Source organism: Macrobrachium nipponense, chromosome 19 (assembly GCF_015104395.2).
Source record: "Macrobrachium nipponense isolate FS-2020 chromosome 19, ASM1510439v2, whole genome shotgun sequence".
Taxonomy (NCBI): Eukaryota; Metazoa; Arthropoda; class Malacostraca; order Decapoda; family Palaemonidae; genus Macrobrachium; species Macrobrachium nipponense.
Window position 1 is genome coordinate 30,256,544 of NC_061088.1, and position 23,337 is coordinate 30,279,880.

Here is a 23,337-nt window from a genome sequence, read left to right on the forward strand (position 1 = left end):
ACATTGGGAAGCAAAAGGAGCAGAAACCTGGATTATAGAAGTATTGAGGGAGGGATACTCAATCTCTTTCATTCAAAAGCCTCCCATAACTAGCACGCCTGTCATATTGATGGCCTATCCCTTAGGCTCAGAGAGGTTATCAGCCCTCTCCCAAGAAGCATCATCCTGCTTGAGAAAGAATCCATCAAAGAGGTCAAGGACACCTGCTCTCTGAGGTTCTGCAATCAGCTATTTGTAGTCCCCAAGGCTTCAGGAGGCTGTAGCCATATCTGGACTTAAGTGCCCTGAGGTTGTACATCCGAAAACCAGGACCAAAATGGAATTGGGCCTGTCCGTCCTCTCGTTCATTCGCCAGGGACATTGGATGATCTCAATATGTATATACAGGACACACTTTCATATCCCCGTTCACCCAGACTTGAGAAAGTTTTCAGGTTCATTTTATTGAATGGTGGGTGCATCAGTTCAGAGCCCTCTGCTTCGGCCTGCCTACAGCGCCACAGGTATTCACCCGAGTTTTAGCTCCCATAGCAAAATGGTTATATCTGGTGGGTATCAGTATTTTGCTTTACACAGACGATTGGCTCCTGCATTCCCAGTTGAAGGAGAAATGTACAGAGGACCTATAAAAGACCCTGCTCCTAGCCCAAGACTGGTGCCTTTTGATAAACTATCAGAAGTCCCAACTGACTCCTTCTCAGAAGATATCACATTTAGGGATTAGAATAAACTAACTTTCTGGGTTTTTCCTTCCCCAAAAGGGCAGAATCTTGTTTCGAAAAGTGGAGAAATTCCTCTCCCTTCGGTCCTGCTCTCCAAATAGTTGGATGATCTTGCTGGGGACCCTCTCGTCTGTTGAATAGTTAATTTCACTCGGAAGACTGCATGTGAGGAACTTACAATTTTATCTAAGGGTCAGTTGGGACATAAAAAAATATCCAGACATTTGTTTTCCCAGTGACACCGGAAATCAAAGAGGATCTGCTTTGGTGGAGGTCAAGACTCTCACAAGGGAAGCCACTCCATTCTGTAAGTCCCTACCTAGTATTTTATCAGACATTTCAGACCTAAGTTGGGGAGATCTCCTGGAAGACAGGGAGGTCTCCAGGTTATGGGTGATACAACAAAGAAAATGACATATAAACATGAAGGAACCAAAAGCAATGCACTGGGGTCTGCAAGCTTTTGCGGTAGATGTGTTCAACAAGACCGTGATGGTCCATTTGGACAATACAGTAGTGTCCCAGGTTACGAAATTAATCCGTTCCGAAGCGGCCTTTGTAACCTGATTTTTTCGTATCTAGAACTTCGTTTTACATGTAAATTGCCTAATTTGTTCCAAGCCCTCCAAAAACACCACAGTAAATTTTATAATAAAGCTAAATTGACCAATAAACTCTGAAATACAACAATTTGGACCATTCAGTACCTAACGTAACTGTGACTGACCTGTAAACAAAGTGTGTTAGTGCACAGGGTACAAGAAATACTGTACGTACATGTACATACATATGTAGTAAAATGTGGAACCTTACCTTGTGAGTGAGGCGATGTCCGAAAGTGCCGACAGAGGACGAGGACAAATGGCAGAAAACATGAACGCTTAACTTTACGAAACGCATTAAAAAATGGTTGAAAATGTTAACATTAAACTTTACGAAACATATTAACAAATGGCAGAAAACATTAACACTTAGCTTGACGAAAACTTAAAATTATTATTTTTTTTTTATAACAAATTTCAATTTCATCGCCACTTCCAATTTTCTGTTTTGTCGTCTCACTTGGACCTTCCTGTTTGCTTACTACTAAAGGCCTCTTTAAAAAATAACTTTCCAAGGAAGATTGCTTCTGCCTGCTTTTAAAATGTTCCTGAAACGACTCGGGCAAACATCATCGAACTGCGCAAGCATACGACCTGTGTAAGCCTTTTCGGGGTGTCTCTTTTCTACATATGTTTGCACCTTATGAAAAGCAGCTAGAACATCCTTAATTTCTGCTGTTGTCATAGGGTCCTCCTCCTCCCTGCCGCTGTTAGAGAACTCTTCTTGAATGACGTTATGTTGCATGGCCTCCAACTCCTTCAGGTCATCCACCGTAAACTCCTCTTGGTGCTCCTCGAGGTCATTGATGTCGTCCTTGTCGACGACCAGCCCCATGGACTTGCCGAGTGCAACGATCTCGTCAAGATCTGGTTGCGAAACAGTTTCAGGATTGTCAACTGTTTCTGAATCTGCATCAGCTTCGCCCACGTTGAATCCCTTGAAGTCTCGGGCGAATATGGCATCAGGCTAGAGTTTCCTCCACAAAGAATTCAAGGTTCGCCTCGAAACCTCCTGCCAAGCTTGATCGATGAGTTGGATGCATATCACGATATCGAAAGGCTCCTTCCAAAATTCACGCAAGGTGAGGTTTTTGGTATTGGTGATGTTGAAACATCTCTTGATAAGATGTTTTGTATACAGCTTCTTGAAGTTTGGTGTCACTTGCTGGTCCATGGGCTGAAGGAGAATGGCGGTGTTAGGCGGAAGATAAAGAACCTTGATGAAAGAATACTCCTCTAGGATATCTTCCTTGAGGCCAGGAGGGTGAGCAGGGGCATTGTCTAACAACAGCAGACATTTCAGAGGGAGGTGCTTCTTTTCCAAGAAGTTCTTCAGTGTCGGGCTGAAACACAGATTTACCCACTCGGTGAACAAAAGTCTTTTTACCCAGGCTTTCACATTAGCCCTCCACATCACCGGAAGCTTCTCCTTCAGCACTTGTGGGCCTTGAAGGCTTGAGGAGTCTCGGAATGATAGACAAGTAGGGGCTTAACCTTACAATCCCCACTGGTGTTAGAACAAAGTGCAAGAGTAAGCCTGTCTTTCATAGGCTTATGCCAGGGTAGCTTCTCTTCCTCTGTGATGTACGTCTGATGAGGCATTTTTTTCCGAAAAAAGGCCAGTCTCATCACAGTTGAAGACTTGGTGAGAACTGTAGCCTTCCTTGATTGTCATCTCGTCGAACGTCTTAACAAAGGCTTCGGCCGCTTTCGTGTCCAAGCTGGCAGCCTCCCCATGCCACACCACCAAATGGTTGCCAGTCCATTTATGAAATTTATCAAACCAACCCCGAGAAGCCTTGAAGTCTGGGGTTGCCTTCGATGTCCCTTCTCCTGCGTCATCTTCGGCCTGGGCACTCAGATCACCGAAAATAGCGCTGGCCTTGTGGCAGATTGTCGTCTTGGTTATTGAATCGCCAGCGATTTCTTTGTCCTTAATCCATACAAGAAGCAGCCTCTCCATCTCATAATGCACGTGGCTCCTCTTGTTGGAAAAAATAGTCACGCCCTTGGAAGGTGTAGCTGCTTTGATGGCTTCCTTCTGCTTAAGGATGGTGCCTATTGTCAATGGATTTTGGCCATATTCCTTAGCGATCACACTCAACTGCATGCCAGCTTCATACTTTTTAATTATCTCCATCTTCGTCTTTATAGAAAGCATCCTCTTCTTTCCGTGAACTTCAGCAACATTCTTGGGACCCATGGCTAATAACGTAAGTAAAGAGAGCACAATATACAAAGAAAGCGAAATCACTAACACAAATTTATGTTAGCAAACGAAATCTATGTGACCGAATAAATTCCAGGTGTTTGCGATAACGCTGATGCGACAAAATGGTCGAGGGACACCTTTGCGTAGGTGCATGATGGGACAGATGCTGACCAATAGGAGAGCAGAATCTTACGGCGGTGACTAGCATCAGGAACCAATGGGAGAGTGGGAGGATTGTGGCGAGTCTACTGAGTTGGTGGCGCGCGAGTTTGAAACTTGTTCTCGGCGGCCCGGGCAAATTTCGATGTACAGTACATACACCCTTTCGCAACATGAATTATTTTCATACACAGAAGCAAAAAATCTTTGTCTTTGCTTTTGTATCCTGGATTTTTCATAAGTAGGGACTTTTGTATGTAGAGGTTCCACTGTACCTTGGGACTGTCTTATGTCAAGAAGCAGTTGGGGGGGATACACTCATTCACCCTTTACCAAGCAGTGAGAGCCCTTCGAATGTGGGCAGATCAAAACCATATAAACTCATAACCAGATTTATCCAGGAAAAATTAAATGTATTAGTGGACGAATGGAACTGCCAAAAGCAAGTTATCCCCCGAGTGGACTCTAGACCTTCTAGTTTGTCTAGAACTTTGGAAACTGTGGGGAAGGTCAATCCTGGTTTTGTTTGCAACTGCCAAGAACCATCGTCTGCATCTATATTGCTCTCCTGCCCTGGATCTTCTAGCATGGGCGACAGATGCAGTGCTCATAGACTTGTTGTACAAAGACTTTTATGCCTTCCCTCCATTCAAGATGGTGAGGGAAGTCATCGGCAAGTTCCGAACCCACAAGAATGTAACTATGATGCTAGGAGCACCATTTTGGCCCACTCAGGAATGGTTTCTGGACCTGTTTAGCCACTGATAGATTTCTGAGACTGTTGCCTCAAAAATCCAGTTTACTCAAACAGTTGCATTTCAGATGGTTCCACCAAAGACTGTCCACTCTGGCCATGACCACATTCAGACAGTCAGGAAATTGGTGCGAGCGAAAGGCTTTTCAAAGTCAGTCGCAGAAGTTATTGCTCGATGCAGATGTCGATCCTCAAATGAAGTATCTCAAGCCAAGTGGACACTAAGACATCTGTAGCAGAGATTGGAGATTTCCTGCTTATTTAAAATCATCTAGAAGACTATCTTCCTCAACCATTAACCCTTAGGAGCTGGTGTAAAAAAATCTTTATGCTGCACCCCAGGCTGGGAAAATATTGAGGTTGGCCAATTATCAATGGAAAGAGGAAGATATGCAAATGCATAAGATGTAAAAAAAAAAATTATTTTTTAATTTTATCTACCTTCCACAAGAAGTTGAAAATGACTATTGACAACCCTTGCGGGCCGCTTTTACAAGAAAATTGTAAATTTTATCAAGTTATGTATGTTTTTCTAATAAATAATTTTTTGTTATTTTGTAAAATTATAATTACAACTAACACAATATCAAAACAGATAACTAAAATCAGTAACAAATTCTGAGCATATTTGTTGTGAAATATTTATATAAATTAATTTAGATCGAAGATGCAGTAACGTTTTTGGATTATGCATATCTTCTAATATTTCTTTGCACTTTTATTTGCAAAATTACAATTATAACTGACATACTATTGTAAAAGATAAGAACTAAAACCAGCTGCAACCCCTGGTTATACAGTGGACCCCCCTGTATTCGCGTTCTCCGGATTTGTGGACTCACGCATTTGCGGATTTCTCTCAGGAACATTTCCCCGCATTATTCACGGAAAATTTGCCCATTCGCAGTATTTATCTATGAGAAGTATCCATAAATTCCTTTTTTTTTTTCCTTGAGTTTTAACTAACCAAATAGGTGTAAAGCATTTTGATAGGGGTTCCAACTATTCACGGGTGGGTCTGCTACACATCCCCTCGAATACGGGGGGACCACTGTATTTATGAGCAACTATATAAGATATGTGAGAGAGAGGCAGTGCATCTCTCCTTGAAGTCAAGTACACAACTAGCTCTGTCATGAGGCACCCACTTTATCTGAACCAGTCTAAAAGTTGCCATTAGTGAATTTATGGGTTATCCATGCGTTAAGGGTGCTGACCGGCCAATATAGGGCAAAAAACGCAGTCATGAAAAAATTCAGGGAGCCCCTTATGGCAATGGAGAATGGGTATACAAAATATTTCATCAAAATTCCTATTATTTTCATAGTTACAGGGTAATTAGTAAAAGCAACTCAATAAGCCAAAAATATTGAACTGTATAAGGAAATGCAGTATTTCTTGTTATTGTAAATTTTGATAATTATTATCAAACACATTTTGAGCAATGGCATCTGCAGAGATTCCATGAGTCACAAGATGGGAAGACTGAGCTTTACACCCTTCAGTGCCAGCAGAAACATGAAAGCGTACACGTTCGAGTTTCACCTCTGACATTTGCTTGCTTATACATCTGGTTTTCTTTGTTGTATAATGTAAAATAACCTTCGTCTCATATAAATAGAGTATCTTGAGATTCATTTGCGCTAACTAGAAGCAAGAAAGTCGCTCTGATTTGATGTTCGACACAGCAAAACAAACTTACTCGCAATCGCCCCCAGCTGATTTTCAAACCAAAACATGATTGCTATGTTTGTATTATATAATACAAACAAATAGTAATATGAAAATACATATAATATTATTGGATGCAGTGAAGTAAAACAACTTTTTAAAAGATTCAAGGAAAAGATGCATATCCATTAAGTTTTATTTTATCATACAATACTAATATATGATTATTACATACTCGAATTTTATATCTCATGTAAGATGCGACCCTCTTAAAATAAGCTCCAAAATTAGGGCTTCAAAAGTCGCATGATACACGAGTAAGTACGGTAGTTTAAAAAGTGCTGGGGAAAGTCACATTATACACAAGTATGTATAGTAAACACATGAATTTTCACATTAATTGGGACTAAAAATGTCATTACATTACATTGTGACCTTATGAATGACTGACACTAACTTCCACAAAAAAATAGAAAATGTTGATTTTTAGAATTTTGGGTAAGGAATTGTAAACCTGTATACTATATAAAGCTAGGAAAAATACAATTTACTCCTTTAAAAAATTGTCTTTTCTGTCTCACATGAGGTGTGTCTCTAATAGAATTTTGTATTTTCCTTCTTATGACATCTATTTGTCTTTTAGTAGTACGTATGTTGCAATTTATCAACTATGGCACAAATTAAAATTCTTGTAATCCTTTTTTTTTATAGCTGATGTGACCTTAAGCCAGTTAGAAAGATCGGTTGTGGAAGTTTTAGCGTGGCAGCGTTTAGAGGAACTCTTGTGTCCACCAGATCCCAGTGCAGCACGTGTAACCACAAAACCACTTCCAGCACGTGCTCTGTTATGCCCTTTGGTTCCAGATAGTCACCTACAAGACTGGGCTGTCAAACCTCCAACACCTTCATATAGTACTCAACCAGTACCAATGACGTATAGAATAATTCATATAGGGAAAGGTTAGTTGTTTCTGAATGCAGTATATAACATTCATTGTTTTTGGGTGAATGCTGATTTTGCATATTTATTTGTGTCATTTTTTTTATTGAACAAAGTATGTACAGACCTTTGCTGTTTTTAAGAATCTCAAGTAAAGTTACTGGTATATTTTAGTTAAAATTTCAAATTTCAAATATTTTCAGCCAATATAATGGAGGACTTGTGGAAGGATTCTTTAGTGTGCAGGGTCTAACTTTCAATATTGGTAAAATAAATTATTTTTAACTACATGTAGCATTCAAAACATCATACATTAAATATATTCCGTGAAAAGGTCCACAGTATGTACTAGACTGTACAACTGATGAGTCAAAATGTCCCTCATAATATTTCCAGATAAGAAAACTACTCTAATGTGGTAGATATTTTCTCAGGAGATTTATCCTTAGCCCTGGCTGCTGTCAAGGTTATGTAAAGTGAACCCACACAAAACTAAAATTTTCAGTGATTCTAGTTGTATAGAAGCCTTTGAAAAATACTTTTCAATATATCAAATGCTGTTTTCTATAAAATTTTAGTATATTATCAACATTGAATTGTGTGGTACTGGATATCATCTGCGTATGTAACCATTACATCTCATAAATGAAAAAGTGACATCACTTAGGACATGGAATAATGACACCCACAATAATTTGAGGTTTGGAAATAATACCCATTTGATACATAGTCACTTATTAGCAATCTCTCATGACCCATTTTCTGTTTTGTAGGGAGTGCAGCGCATCATTAGTGTTACATAATATTCAAATTACAGTTGACAGTGAATAACAAGAATTGGACACAAATCCTTTACAGAAATTGGCTGAATTCCACTACATCATTCTCATTGTTAGACTTCTGCAAATTTGTACTTATGAGATGATACATAATTTTATTCTGTTATAAAAGCATCCCTAAGACCAGTCTGTAAGAACCAAGACCCCTAGTTTGGTAGTGTGGTTAAACTTTCTTTATAACTAGCCTTGTCTCTCTACAAACCTTTAACTTATAACTAGCCCATATTCATGGTCTGGATGTCCCAGACACTTCCGGCTTTGATTTAACAAACTGATCTGTTGAAGCCTTAGAGATGTACTTGTGAATCTTGGATTGCCACTGGTACCTGACTTTTTCTGAATATCAGTAAACAGCTCACATAATTCCCCAGATCATGAGGGACTTTCTAAATCATCCAATACAAATAATTCAGTCATTAAAATTCAATTGTTCATCCATTCACCTTCATTTTTCTAAGTGATAAGTGAATTAGTGATGTCTTAGCCAGGTACTACTACTATTTATAATAATTTCTGATATGGAGGTTTCTTTCCCTTGGTGGATGGCAATTACTAAAGATAGTTATTGCAAGTGCTTTTTCTTTATTATTTCAGAGTACAACACTGTGGTTGCTTTAGTTAACTTTTTTTAGGTATTTCCCATTTTTCCAGTGTTTGGGTTGTTTGATGTCTAAATTAACTAGGCAACAAGTGGTAAGCTATTTAGGTAATTCTCTGAAGTTAGCTCCACCCTTTTTGTTTGACATTTGGTTTTATGTTATATATATTTTTTTTTCCTGTAAGTTAAGTAGGTCCTCAGTGGATGAGTGGGTTGCATACTTGCCTATCAATCTGGTAGCCCAAGTTCGCTTCTGCTGCTGCCAGTGAGAAACCAGAAGAATTTGTTTCTGGTGATTAGAAATTCATTCCTCAATATAATGTGGTTTGGATCCCACAATAAGCTGGAGGTCCTGGCCATGTAAATAAAATTCTAATCCTTCAGGACAGCCCTAAGAGAGTTGTTAATCAGCTAGGTCGTCTGGTTAAACTAAGATATACTTAACTTTAGGTTAAGAGTTCAAGGATTAAGTCCCAAGTCCCTGCTTCCTGTGCAGCTCATTGTTAACAGGTGTTTCAGTATTTATTTATTGTTTGGTGTGGAGCCTTTATTATAACAAGACTGTGAAACAGATTGGCCATCAGTGCCAACTATAAATAAACTGAAAAATATTAAAAACTGAAGTACATTCTGAATGTCATCGTCTCAAAAAGTAAGAACTTAAGTAGTTATATTAACAAGGATACGTATGTAAGTGTTTACATAATAAAATATGGAATGTTAGTCCATATATATAAAAGTCTAAAACTAAAGAGGTCAACCAGATTGCTTGCAGGAATGTGATCAGACTAGAGACGCTAAAGATGACGTATACAATAAGTATGTAGGCTAAGATAACATGCCGTCACCTGTAGTCATTCAATTGTTTATAAACATTAGTCCAAGCTCCCTGCTTGAGACAACTACCCCGACCTATTATTCAAACGGCCTACGTGATCTGTAGCGTGTCTCATTCGATTGTGTGTTCGTATGAAACTATGTCATCTGATAGTATGTTCATATGTTCGAACTACTGTCTGTTCCTTCATAACTTGTAACAGAGATGGTAGACAGGAGAACAGAGTTAGTGATCGTCATTAGAAGACCTGTACCTCTTTACCTAAGCTTTATCATGTAGAGGAATAGGATTAGCCATCATCATTGGCAGAAGCGATCAAGCTATCGTCATAGAAGACTTGTACGATCATATCTGATCTTCATCATGTAAAACTTCAGAAGAATATACTATTTTTATACCTTGTGTTTTCTACAAGAACCTCACCGAACCATGAGTTTAACACATCGTCATAAAGATAATACCGACTTCGTAAGTGATCTACAAAACCCCAGACACTCCATTGAAGATGGAAGTGCAATACCAACCGACTTAGCGTATAGATTATCGCTAGTCTAACATTACCTCATAGGGCGCCTTATCATACAGGCACGAGCCCTAATACGTATAGGCCATACTAGATTTTTGCATGGTCATTTCTTGTCAAATCCACATTCAGAGCCAATGAAATGTAATACATGCTAAACACCAATGACTGTCCAATGCTTGTTAGTGGAATGTCCAATTTGGAACCAACAAAGAAGCATTTATTTTCAAAACTCAGCATTAAAAGGCATTCTTGCTGAAGGCAAAGATTTCTTTAATAAGATCATCATCTTCCTTAATAAAATTGGTTTTCTAAATAGTCTACTACAGTGGTTCCCAACCTGGGGGGCATCAGCAATTTCCAGGGGAGGCACAAGCCCTAGGGAAAAATTAATAAAGAAAATGATCTAATTATATTCGTTATTCTCTTAACGAGTGAGGAACTCACATTCAGAAGTTTATGAAGAAACGCAAACGTATTGCCTTATAACATGACTTTCCTAGAGTCTACCACTCTAGAGAGGCTTAATGGGCTTCCCATGTTTTGTAATTATTGACCTCCCTCCCTATCCCTCGAAACCCCTTCTTTTTTTTTCTCTCTCTCTTTTTTTTCAAGTCTGGGAGGGAATTTTACTCACATATGCAAGGGGGGCCTGGAAAGAAGGACCAACTCTTAGAGGGGGTACGGTCATATAAAGGTTGAGAACCACTGGTCTAATAAATATATATATATATATATATATATATATATATATATATATATATATATATATATATATATATATATATATATATATATATATATATATATATATATATATATATATATATATATATATATATATATATACAGTGGACCCCCCATATTCGCGTTCTCTGGATTCACGGATTTCTCTCGGGAATGTTTCCCAGCATTATTCGCGGAAAATTCGCATATTCGCAGTATTTTTCTATGAGAAATATCCACAAATTCCTGAGAGGTCTGGATGAACAAATTCTTTATAATAATAATAAGTAATAGGTGTGATTGCTCAGGAAATTATTCATATTGTTCATATTTTCATGTGCCCTGTATTCTTACTTTTCAATTACGGCTCATTTCTTTATTGATTTCATTGTGTTTGTATTCATTTTGTGTGATTAACTCTCTGTGATTTACCATCTTTTCATGTCGAGGTATATCTGAATTGAATTTCTCCTGTATATACCGTAATTGTGTCAGTTGTTTTAAGCTAGTGGAGCATTCCACTAATACTTGTATATATATTGTGAATCTGCCTCTTTTCATTTTTTCTTGTTTTTACTTATGTACTTTTTTTCTCCATCTTTTGACCAAGGTGCTGCTGTTAATTTCTAAAGGCTAGTCTAGTAAGCCATGTTATTTGCATAGTTTGTCTGATCTCTATAGAGATCTTCGTCTTTTGTGTAGTATGTGTGTGTGTGTCAAGAGTCAGGGTTGGCTGTTCTACATGCTGTGATTGCTTGTCTGTCCAGAGGACCCTTAACCTTTAACAGGTTTAAAGAAGATGTGCTAGGAGTGCTGCAGCCGATATCTTCATGCCTTCAGCCCCAGTCTCTCAATCTGGAGCAATTCCTTCCAATCTAGTATAGGTGAAGGAGATTTTCCTGTTGATTAATCTACACTACCAGGACTGCAGTCAGTATCTCCCATTGCTGCGTCTGCTAGTGTCACACCAACTCAACCCTCTGTGGCTCCTTTGGATGATTCTGTATAACCAAGCTTGAATGTGAACCAACTCAGGTATTAGATAAGCATCATGCCTCTCATTCTGTTATCCTTCTTGGCTTAGACTTTTTGATTCTCCTTCAGCCCTATAACATAGGCACTCACCATTTTAGGATAATCTAGTCCATATCAGAACAAATTCAGGGAGCTTGAAGCTGCATGTGCAGTCTTGCCCAGAACCACCCCATGGAATGCAGAAATAATGACTGCCTTCTTCTACTGTTCTCCTGTGGTGGAGAGCTTGTGTCTAGAAACAGCACAAACAGCCACCAATCAGGGCCATATTAATACCACAAGCTAGGATAGAAGTGGCTCTAGTAATGGGGAACACATCAGCCAACACACCCATATGATTGCAGATAAGGCATGGTCCCTTGGTAAGAAGACTGCCGCCCTGTTCAGGTTTTTTTTTTTTTTTTTTTTTTTTTTTTTTTTTTTTTTTTTTTTTTTTTGGCTGGTGATAGTTTTTGCTTTGCTCAGTACACATGGACATGGGTGAAGGGACTGTGAAATTATGGTAACCTTTGTTGGGAATTAAGGAGGCTCCCAAGACTGTAGATAGGCAGCTCTTTACTCTCTTGACTAACAGTATAGGGGGACTTCAACTTATCAGATGTGTCTGAGTCCATAGTAATCTGGTAAGTATAGTAGATTTATCAGGCTGTGGAATAAGTCCACATGACCTGCAACTTCCTGAAGATTTTATGATTGTCCTGCCTTTATCTAGCCATGCTTTTTCCTTGTAGTTGAAGGTTAAAGTGGTGGCAGACAGACGTGTTGGTAGCTGAACTTACCCATTTACTTTGACCAGTATCTATGATCAAAGTAGATTGTGTCGAAGAAGAATTACCATTTTTGGGACTCCACCAATAAGAATTCCTACTTTTTAGTTCTCATCACTGTAATTGCTCTACAGGGTAGATTTTAATGTATAGTTACCTCCATTGAGTTGCCGTAATTTGGAAGGCCTTAGAGTAAAATGTTTGTGAATTGCTAGACTCGGCAGCATTGATTGCTGGTGAAGATGGTGCTGGAAGATGTTAATCAAAACCTGCAGAATGTACCTTTCAGTCATTGTCAAGAGGTCCCCACATTTATTGAGTTAGGAAGGTATCATATTGAGGAATAGTAATATCAATTTTATTGTTCATTATTGAGGTTCAAAGCATTTGGGAGACTCATTCAAAGCAAGGCTATGTTTTCTATTGTAGGGAACCCTAATTTTTTTCCTTGATCTGGTTTCAAGTGTTATTTTATTTGGTAAATGTATAGTATTCCTTTTTTATGGTTAGGCAGTATAGTTTTATTTAAGTTATTTGGAATTAAATTTTTAAAAAGTTTTTAAAATTCTAAAGTTTTTTGTAGTATAGTTGATAATTTGGTTGGATAGTGTTTACTGATGTTTTGAAATTAGTTTGAACACATTTTTTATTGTAATGTTTTTGGGTTTGGGTCAAATTTTGTTTTTTATATGGCCTAGGTAGAAAGTGCAAAAAGTATGAGGAAGCAGAAAGAACTCATAAAATTTTGAACTCCTTATATTTAAAAAGAAATATATTAACCCCTTAAGGATGGGTAATGTTTCCATATAGCATTGTGTGGAGTCCTGGTAACACATATATGATCAAGATTTTGTGCCATACATTTTGAACTAATTTTATATGGAAAAAATGATCAGACCAGTTCCATGGGACATAATTGAGTTCTGGTAACTCATGCATGGGAACTATAGTAGCTCAGTAGAGGACATAATTGAGTTCTGGTAACTCATGCATGGGAACTATAGTAGCTCAGTAGAGGAGACAGGGATATCAGTTTGACTTGAGTTGTCATGGAAGAATACTGTCACTCCCGAAACCAGGACGTATTGTAAATATTTTACAATAAACATACTCAGAATTTGTTACTGAATTTAGTTCTTTTCAATATATTATGATGTGTAAGCTATAATTATAGGTTTACAAAATAAAATGAAAAAATAAAACAAAAAGTATTAGAAAAAACACTTATAACTTGGTGAAAGTAGCATAGTTTTACGGCTGTGTTTTGCCAAAGAGGCCCTGCACAGGGTTGGAAACATTCACTTTTAAATTCCCCTGGAAGGTACAGAAAATTTTGTATAATTTTTTTTCTTATACCATGTGCATATACATCTCTTACTCTTTCCATTGATATATTTTTTTTTAGATTGACCATCCTTAAATTAAGCCCTATTCCAGGGGTGTGCTTAATATATATTTAGCCCAGACTGTGAAGGTAAAGGGCATTGATGATGAAGATAATGTGGTTACCATTAAATGGCATAAGGAATTCGTTCAATAAGAGTTTATTTGGTTATGAATATTTTGCTTTTTACATTACATATTAAAATTTCCAAGAATTATAATATAATGATGTTAGAGACAGTACTGAATTGTGAATTGCTAGACCTTGGAATAGCTACTGACTGTTATGGGGTACTGTCTCGTGGTTTGCAATTTGGCGTAAAATAGTCTGCCCATTAAAGATACAATAATTGTATATCATATTTCTTTTCAGGAAGCCATAATCATGCAGATCTAAGTACTTATGGACATTGTAATTACATTTCCCAGGAACACGCAGCAATATTTTATGATGAGGTAAGAGGAGAATGTGTAAAGCTGAATAATAACCACTGAAATTGTGTGAATGTATGAGCTATCCTTTCTGTTTTCTGCCCCTCTGCATTTTAAATACATGCAGAATGTTAAATTCTACATGAAGTCTTTACTGTATACATCATTCATGTATTTTGAGGTTGAATATTTTCAGACAAAAAGTGCAGTGTACCTATTTTTGGAGATCAGATCCCTCTTGCATGAAGATTGATTGTGCAAAGACTTGGAAAGGTAGCTTAAACTGGCATTCTTAAATGTTGAAAGAATTTATATTGCATGTTGTAGGTTGAAATCAGTTATTAAAATTGAGCCTTCAAGTTTTATATATTGACTTTATGATGAAAAGTTGTCTTCTTTTAGGATGCATATAGGTGCTGTAATTTTTCCTTGATATATTGCAGAATAATTATTTTCACATAAGTGACTTACCAAACAATTACATTAGCTGTACGCTTTCTTACCTGGCAGTCAAAAATTCAAATTCTTGGCGGCGGTAGCAGCGCTGCCATTGTTTGTGTAGGTGATACAGATCCCGCCCACTTTCAGGAATACCTGGTACTGCTTAGCTTTAGACTTCAATTCGTTTTCTGCCGGCCACGGGGTAACACCGGTGGTTTGTTGTTGCAGTCAACTTTCGTCGCCATTGTGGATTTTTTCTTTTTGGTGATGTACAATTTCTTGGTTGGCCTTTTTTGCTTCATCAGTTAGCTGCCTAGTTATTAACAAGTTATTACGAAGATGGCTGATGCTAGTTCTTCTTCAGTTAGGTTTTGCAGCAGTGGCTGCAAAGTAGATTAGCTAAACTATGTTACGATCCGCACTCCAAATGTGTTAAATGTAGGGGTCAGTGCTGTAGCAAGGAATTAACTTGTGATGAGTGCCGTAGTTTAGATGAACAAGGTTGGAAGACTTTTCAAGCTCATTTGGATAAGATGGACAAAGATAGGAAAAAGAAAGCTCTTAGAGCGGGTAGTAAAACTAGAGTAGAGACAACTCCCGTGCCTTTAGAGGCAAACAAACCATCACTATCTTCTCCACTTTTATCGAATATTTCACCTATTGATAGTCCTCAAACTTCAGTACCAATTACTCCAGACCAGGTATCCCATGTTTCCGATCCCAACACCATTTCCTTGTTAAAAGTCCAAGATGGACAAGAAATTTGAGTTCTTGGCAAAATCCGTTATGGATTTGGGTATGTCGTTTCGTGCGTTCGTAGGGTAGTCAAGTGAAAAGGCCAGTGTTAGGCCAAGTGTCAGTGTTGTGTCCGAGGAGGCGGCTATCCGTTCCCCCTGTTCTCCTAGACAAAGGTCCCTGTCCTGCTCCCCAGCTCCTGTGAGAAGACATACCGGAGGTCGAAGGGAGACTGGGGGAGTTTGCCCACAGTCAGTCGCCAACTCCGTCGACGTAGTCGACTCGCGAGTGCCCAGGAAACGCAGCTGGAAAGGCGTAGATATCAGTGAAGTGCAGTCGACTGTGTCGAGGCAAAAAGTGTGGAGTGATTTAGTGTTGCGTCCTTTGAAGAGACATGCCCAGCGTACGAGAGGGATGTCGCCGCCTGTTAAGAAATCCAAGGAGCACTTGAGTCCACAACCTTCCTGCAGTTTCGCACCGGACCAGTTTTTCCGGGAAGATCATCAGTTCTCTTCGGATAGCGTAATGTCGGACGGAGTCAGACGCTCACGTGCGTTACAGCGCTCACGCGCTTGCGAGACTGACGCGCCTCGTTGTGTATCGGTAGGAGTTTCAACTCGTTCGCCTCATTCGTCTCGAGCTGTTTCAACTCGTTCGCCTCATTCGTCTCGAGCTGTTTCAACTCATTCGCCTCGAGCTGCTTCAACTCGTTCGCCTCATACGTCTCGTGTTGTTTCGACTCCCAGTAGTTCGTTTTCGAAGAAGAGCTGTACGACAGCCACGACTTCGTCTTCGCCTAAGGATGATGCGAAGGCCAAACCCTTGCTAGAGGATTCCGCTTTGGGTCCCTTTAAACATCATCTTCAAGAATTGATGGTCTTTTTGAAGAAGACAACAAGCCAGACGGAAGAAGAAGACGGGGTATCGGCCGTCCTGTCAGAAGAGGAAACTCAAGATCAGGATTCGAAGCCCTCTTCTGCTTATTCTAGTCTGTTAAGGTTCCTTTTACAGACTTATCCGGACTTTTTTGAACCAGTTTCGCCTTCTTCACCTCCGTCGATGTTTGTGAAGGATAGGAGATCAGCGCCTTCGGGGTTACTGAAACCAGTTCTTTCTCAGTCCTCAAAGAAAGCACTGAAGGAAGTAGAAGAGTGGCTTGCTAAGAAAGGAGTCAGGCAAGGCTTCGTTCGCCTTTCCTCTGTTGAAGCTGCAGAATAAAACCTACAGATTTTATGCGACAGGAGAAGTTCCTTCTTTGGGAGTTTCTGCCTCCTCCCAAGGAGACTTCTCCGGTCTTGTGGACTCTCACAGAAGAGCTGCATTCTCGGCTGCGAAATTGTTGTTCTCTTCACCCGAGTTGGATTACCTGGTGAAGAACTTAAACAAGTTGATCGAAGTCTTCAGTTTTCTGGATTGGACTATTGCAGCATTAGCCAGGAAAATTAAAGATTGCCAGTCTCTAGATGAGGATTTCTCTGCCGACTGGCTCAATGTGTTGTCCTGTGCAGACAGGGCAGTGAGAGATGGTTCAGGGGAATTGGCCGCCCTATTCACTATGGGAGTACTAAAGAAGAGAGAACGGTGGTGCTCCTTCACATCTCGAGGAGTAACCACGAACCAAAAATCGGCTTTGTTGTTCTCCCCCCTGAGTAAATCTCACCTGTTTCCAGAAGAAACCATTAAGCATGTGCTGTCAGACCTTAAGAAAAAGTCCACCAATGATCTTCTCTTGCAGTCAGCGAGAAGACCTAAGGAACCTCCAGTGTCAGGAGCCAAAGCTTCTCTATAAAAACATCCCTTTCAAGGAGGTAAGTCGAGGTGGGAGGAGGGAAGTCGAGGTGGCAGCAGAGACCAAGAACTAATCTACGAACCACCTCCAAGTCTGCCAAGAAACCTTCCTTTAAGACAGAGAAATGATCGGAAGGTCCTTCACACACCCGTGGGGGCAAGACTCCACGACTACTGGGAGGAATGGAGTCGAAGAGGAGCAGAACAGTGGGTAATTCAGGTGCTTTGAGAGGGATATGTGATCCCTTTTATGCAGGATCCACCACTGTACAATACACCTGTCTGTTTGACAGCATACTCAACAGGATCAACAAGAGCTTTGGCTTTAGCCAAAGAAGTAGAAGAGCTCATCAACATAAAGGCCATAGAGGAAGTAACAGACACGAACTCCCCAGGGTTTTACAACAGGAGACCTGTGTTGGACGTAAGCGCTCTAAACCTCTTCGTCCGGAAGACGAAATTCCGAATGGAAACCAGTCGATCGGTAATGTCAGCCATGCAACCGGGCGACTGGATGGTATCTCTCGACATGAAGGATGCATACTTCCATGTCCCCATCCATCAGAACTCCAGGGAGTTCCTGAGATTCGTCTTCAAGAAGAGAGTCTTCCAGTTCAGAGCCCTCTGCTTTGGTCTGTCAACCGCCCCTCAAGTATTTACTCGAATTCTCGCTCCTCTGGGAAAGTGGCTGCATTTGATGGGGATCAACACAGCTTTTTACTTAGACAACTGGCTCCTGAGAGACAGATCCAGGCGTCAGTGTGTGAAGGACTTGGAGAAGACACTTACTTTGACACAACAATTGGGTATCATAGTAAACACAGAGAAGTCCCAATTGATTCCAACTCAGAGGATTCTCTATTTAGGGATGATACTAGACTCTCTAGCTTTTCGGGTTTTTCTCTCCCCGAAGAGGATAGAGTCCTGCCTGTCGACAGTCCAGCAATTTCTGGTTCGCCCATCCTGCTCAGCGCTTGAATGGATGAGCCTACTCGGGACCCTGGCTTCAGTGGAGAGTTTTGTCAGGTTAGGACGCCTACACATGAGACCGCTTCAGTTCTTCCTGAAAGCAAATTGGTCTCGGAAGACATAGTCGGACTCACTAGTTTTCCCCCTGACGGAAGAGATAAAGATGGATTTTCGTTGGTGGAATTTGAGGGAAAGATTACAAGAAGGAATCTCCCTAGTCGTGTCGAACCCCGACCTGCAGTTCTTCTCAGATGCCTCAGACAGAAGATGGGGAGCCCTCCTAGGAGACAAGAGAGTGTCAGGTCTGTGGACAGAACGAGAAAAGACCTTGCACATCAATGGGAAGGAATTGAAGGCCATCCTCTTAGGGCTACAAGTGTTCGACGACTTAGTCACCGGAAGAAACGTAGCGGTCTACTCGGACAACACCACAGCGTTGTCATATGTACGGAAGCAGGGAGGGACCCACTCGTTCTCTCTCAACAAGATAGTCAAAGATCTCCTCACCTGGACGAACGAGAAGAGGATCACCCTTTTTCCAAGATTCGTGCAAGGGAGAATGAACGTACTTGCAGACGAACTGAGTCTGGTAAATCAGGTGTTACCAAAAGAATGGTTTCTGAACGAAAGTGTGTCAGGACCTCTGGAAGCTTTGGGGAAGACCATCGATAGATCTGTTCGCCAAATCGAGGAACAATCGCCTTCCCATTTTCTGTTCTCCGATTCCAGAACCACTAACGTGGAGAACAGATGCAATGCTGCTAGATTGGACATGACTGGATGTTTATGCTTTTCCTCCCTTCGCGATGATAAGAGAGGTCTTAAACAAGCTTCAATCACACCAGAATGTGACAATGACCCTAGTAGCGCCATTCTGGCCCAGGAAAGAGTGGTTCCCAGACCTTCTCAATCTGCTGGTGGATTTTCCCAGACTACTTCCACAAAATCCATCACTTCTCAGACAACCCCATTTCAACCGATATCACTAAGGGTTGTCCGCTCTGGCCCTGACAGGATTCAGACTGTCAGGAACCTGGTCAGAGCAAAAGGGTTTTCGCGAAGGGCATCAGAGGCTATTGCTAGCTGCAGAAGAAGCTCTTCTGCCAAGCTCTACCAGTCCAAGTGGAGAGTTTTTAGGTCATGGTGCAGACGACATAGCATCTCTTCTTCTGAGACATCTATAACAGAAATTGCAGAATTTTTGTTATTTCTGAGGGACACTAAGAAGTTGGCCACTTCAACTATTAAAGGATATAGGACCGTGCTTTCATCGGTTTTCAAGCATAGAGGCCTCAACATTTCATCAAATTAGGACATCAGTGACCTGATCAGATCCTTTAGTTCCTCCAAGATTTTCAAGCCTGAAGAAGTGGAATGGAACTTGGATGTAGTTTTAAGGTGGCTCAACGGCCCCCAGTTCGAACCGTTGAATTCTGCAACCTTGAGGGACGTAACTAGGAAGACACTATTCCTAGTCGCCTTAGCCACAACGGGAAGAGTAAGCGAGTTGCAGGCGATGAGTAAGGAAGTGGGTTTCGCCCAGGGCAATGCAGTTTGCTCTTATGTAACAGACTTTCTTGCTAAAAATGAGGAACCTTCGAATCCTTGGCCCCGTTCTTTCAAGATAAAGAACCTAACGGACTTAGTTGGGTCGGAAGATGAGGAACATACATTGTGTCCGGTCAGAGCCATCAGACACTACCTGACTAGGACAGAAACTGTGAGAGGAGAGGAGAGCTGTCTCGGCCTCTTTCAAAGAATGCAATGTCCTTTTTCCTGAGGAGTTTGATCCGAGAAGCGCATGCCCAAACTCAGGAACATGCTCTTAGGGTTCTGAAAGTGAAGATACATGAGATTCGTGCAGTAGCAACGTCATTGGCTTTCAGACAGAATACATATGTCTCTATCCTCCATTATGCAAACTACGTTCTGGAGGTCAAAATCGGTGTTTGCATCGCATTATTTGAAGGAGGTAGAAACTACTTACGAAAACTGCTTTAGATTGGGACTGTTGTCAGTAGCGGGAATGGTGTTGGGAGAGGAAGTATAGGGGGACTCGGTTTTTCCCCTCTACTATCTCCTCGCCTTGAATTTGAGGTTTTTTGAGTTTGTGGGAAGCCTGGGGGTACATGTACCTGAAGTACCCACCAGTTCTTATATCTGGTTAAGGGTACCATATGGTTTTTAGTGTAGATGATGGCTTTGTATGGTTTTTTATCTGGTCTTTTCGCCCAGGGCAAGGGCAAATTATTGTTGTTTTTGTCAATCATCGGTGAACTTCCATGATTGCAAAAATCCCACCATTAGTAGGGATGACCCTGGCCTTTACTGCCACGGTTCCTACATGTGATGAGAGGGCCGACCAGAGGCAGTATCTACCTGTAGCTGCTCTCTCACAAGGTAAGGTACTGCTGACATTATATATAATGTGAGCACATGGCTGTTGTTTTTGTTCATAAAGCTGTCCATATACCCACCTTCCGGGTAATGTGAAGTCAGGTAATGTGGAGTCCGAGAAGCGCATGCCCAAACTCAGGAACATGCTCTTAGGGTGCTGAAAGTGAAGATGCATGAGATTCGTGCAGTAGCAACATCATTGGCTTTCAGACAGAATATGTCTCTATCCTCCATTATGCAAACTACGTTCTGGAGGTTGAAATCGGTGTTTGCATCGCACTATTTGAAGGAGGTAGAAACTACTTATGAAAACTGCTTTAGATTGGGACCGTTGTCAGTAGCGGGAATGGTGTTGTGAGAGGAAGCATAGGGGGACTCTGTTTTTCCCCTCTACTATCTCCTCGCCTTGAATTTGAGGTTTTTTGAGTTTGTGGGAAGCCTGGGGGTACATGTACCTGAAGTACCCACCAGTTCTTATATCTGGTTAAGGGTACCATATGGTTTTTAGTGTAGATGATGGCTTTGTATGGTTTTTTATCTGGTCTTTTCGCCCAGGGCAAAGGCAAATTATTGTTGTTTTTGTCAATCATCTGTGAACTTCCATGATTACAAAAATCCCACCATTAGTAGGGACGATCCTGGCCTTTACTGCCACATCTCCTACATGTGATGAAAGCGCCGACCAGAGGCAGTATCTACCTGTAGCTGCTCTCTCACAAGGTAAGGTACTGCTGACATTATATATAATGTGAGCACATGGCTGTTGTTTTTGTTCATAAAGCTGTCCATATACCCACCTTCCGGGTAATGTGGAGTCAGCTAATGTAAACAATTACATAATCAGAGCCCTCCCTCCTCCCCACAGATGGACGTTGCGGCTCAACGAATTGAAGTCTAAAGCTCAGCAGTACCAGGTATTCCCGAAAGTGGGCGGGATCCGTATCACCTACACAAACAATGGCAGCGCTGCTACCGCCACCAGGAATTTGATTTTCGACTGCCAGGTAAGAAAGCGTACAGCTAATGTAATTGTTTGGTAAGTATATGTGAAACCTTATTTTATCATTAAAATATCATATTTATAAATAGTAATGGTACTTGATTACAATATCAGAGAATATATCCATTTTCTTAATTAAATGGGATGACTTATATTTTAGAATACTGGGCATTATGAATTGCTCAACTATAGTCCCCATGGTACGCTGGTTGATGGCATTGAATACCGTTATGATCATAGTGAGAAAACTGTCAGCCATGCTCCTCCTCCTCCTCTACTCCAGCAAGTCAGAGCGATTATCAATCAGAGGAGAAACATTGTGCCTGAAAAACCTTCTCGTGATGCAATGACAGACACACCAGGACAAGTAAGTTTTGATAGTTACTTTTGAGAATTAATTTCTTACAATAAAGCCAGTAAAACATATATCTTATACCAACATACAGAGCCCTCAGTTGTATGAATGTCCTTAACACATGAATTCTGATTCTTTTAGACAGAAGAATCTGAGTAGCAAAGAAGAACTGTTTAGCATCATGTAAACACAACTATTTATGTACTTGGTAGTACGTATCTACTGGCTTCATTGTTTTGTATCAAGTGTATGTGACCCAGCAAGAACAAGTGATAGACAGGGTCTTTGTTTATAAGATACCAAATAATTACATAGCTATAGTTTCAACTTGCGCAGCAGGTTTAATTTGAAAAATTGCTGTAGCGCTTCAGTTGTTTAGTGAAGATGACAGGCCTGCCCACTGCCAGGGATACTGGAAATGACTTAGCAAATATCTTCATTGCTTTTCTGCTGGCTCTTGAATAACATTGGGGGTTTGCTTCAGCTTTTATTTACTTTTTTTTCGGCTATATGGCTGGATTTTGGTGAAGCATTATTGATTATTTGAGTAACCTTCAAGCTTTAATAGCTTGCAGGATCATTTTTTATAGTTCTTTGATTATTGTTATGTCTGATTCTAGTTCACTTAGTTTCACTATGTTAGCGCAGGTTGCAAACCAGTTTGATCGAATGTTCATATGCTTCTCATACAATGTGGCAGGCAGAAATCTAGTAGGGAGAACACTTGTGCTAAATGTGATGATTAGCACGAGTAGACAGTACTCTATCTCAATTAGACAATTAGAGAGAGATAGAAAGAGGAAAGCGGCCTCTAGAGCCGAGAAACAAGCTTCCCTGATCCTAGAATTCCACCTATGCCTAAGTTGGAATATAACTCTGCGATTCCTTCTTTCCCTCTTCCTAATTTTGCTCCTGCTACTAGCCCTCCTACTTTAATCTGTACCGGATGCTATTGCCTGTATAGAGTCTAGGTTTGTCTAGAAAATTAACCTATTAGTGGAATTTAGTGACTGGTGGAGTTAAGTGCATCATTGAAGGCATTAATGGTAAAACGTATATGGACAGTGCCGCTTCCCGCAAGGTGACAAGTGACAGTACAGTGTTATTAGAGGAGGTGGCTATTGTACAGTCCCAGGTGTTGGTAGGATCAGCATCACTGTCCTGCTTCCTCAACCCCAGGAGAAGACTTATCAGGTCTAAGGAAGAAGGCTGATGGGTTTGTCCACAGGTACTCGCACCCTCATTCAAACCCATGGCACGATCCCAAGTGTTGTCAGACAGCAATTTGGAAGGCTTCTCATTAATAGTGTACCATATTTTCGTATGGATACTTAAAATTGTCATATAAACTTACAATAGTTAAAGGTATCGTACCAGAGGCAGTTTTATCGTAGTTTTGATAATTATCATACAAGGGAGCTTATGTATGGCTTGTCACCGATAAGGCCTAC

At 40.5% G+C, this 23,337-nt stretch overlaps 1 protein-coding gene across 2 annotated transcripts in view; it reads left to right on the forward strand.

Moving 5' to 3' along the window:
• Positions 1–23,337, forward strand: part of LOC135215555 (PHD finger protein 12-like) — a 201,920-nt gene that overhangs the window by 146,894 nt on the left and 31,689 nt on the right. For both annotated transcript variants that reach the window (XM_064250396.1, XM_064250403.1), the window contains exons 11-13: positions 6,832–7,080; positions 14,143–14,225; positions 21,692–21,898. In XM_064250396.1, the coding sequence (XP_064106466.1) occupies positions 6,832–7,080; positions 14,143–14,225; positions 21,692–21,898 (539 nt within the window). The remainder of the gene's footprint in view (positions 1–6,831; positions 7,081–14,142; positions 14,226–21,691; positions 21,899–23,337) is intronic.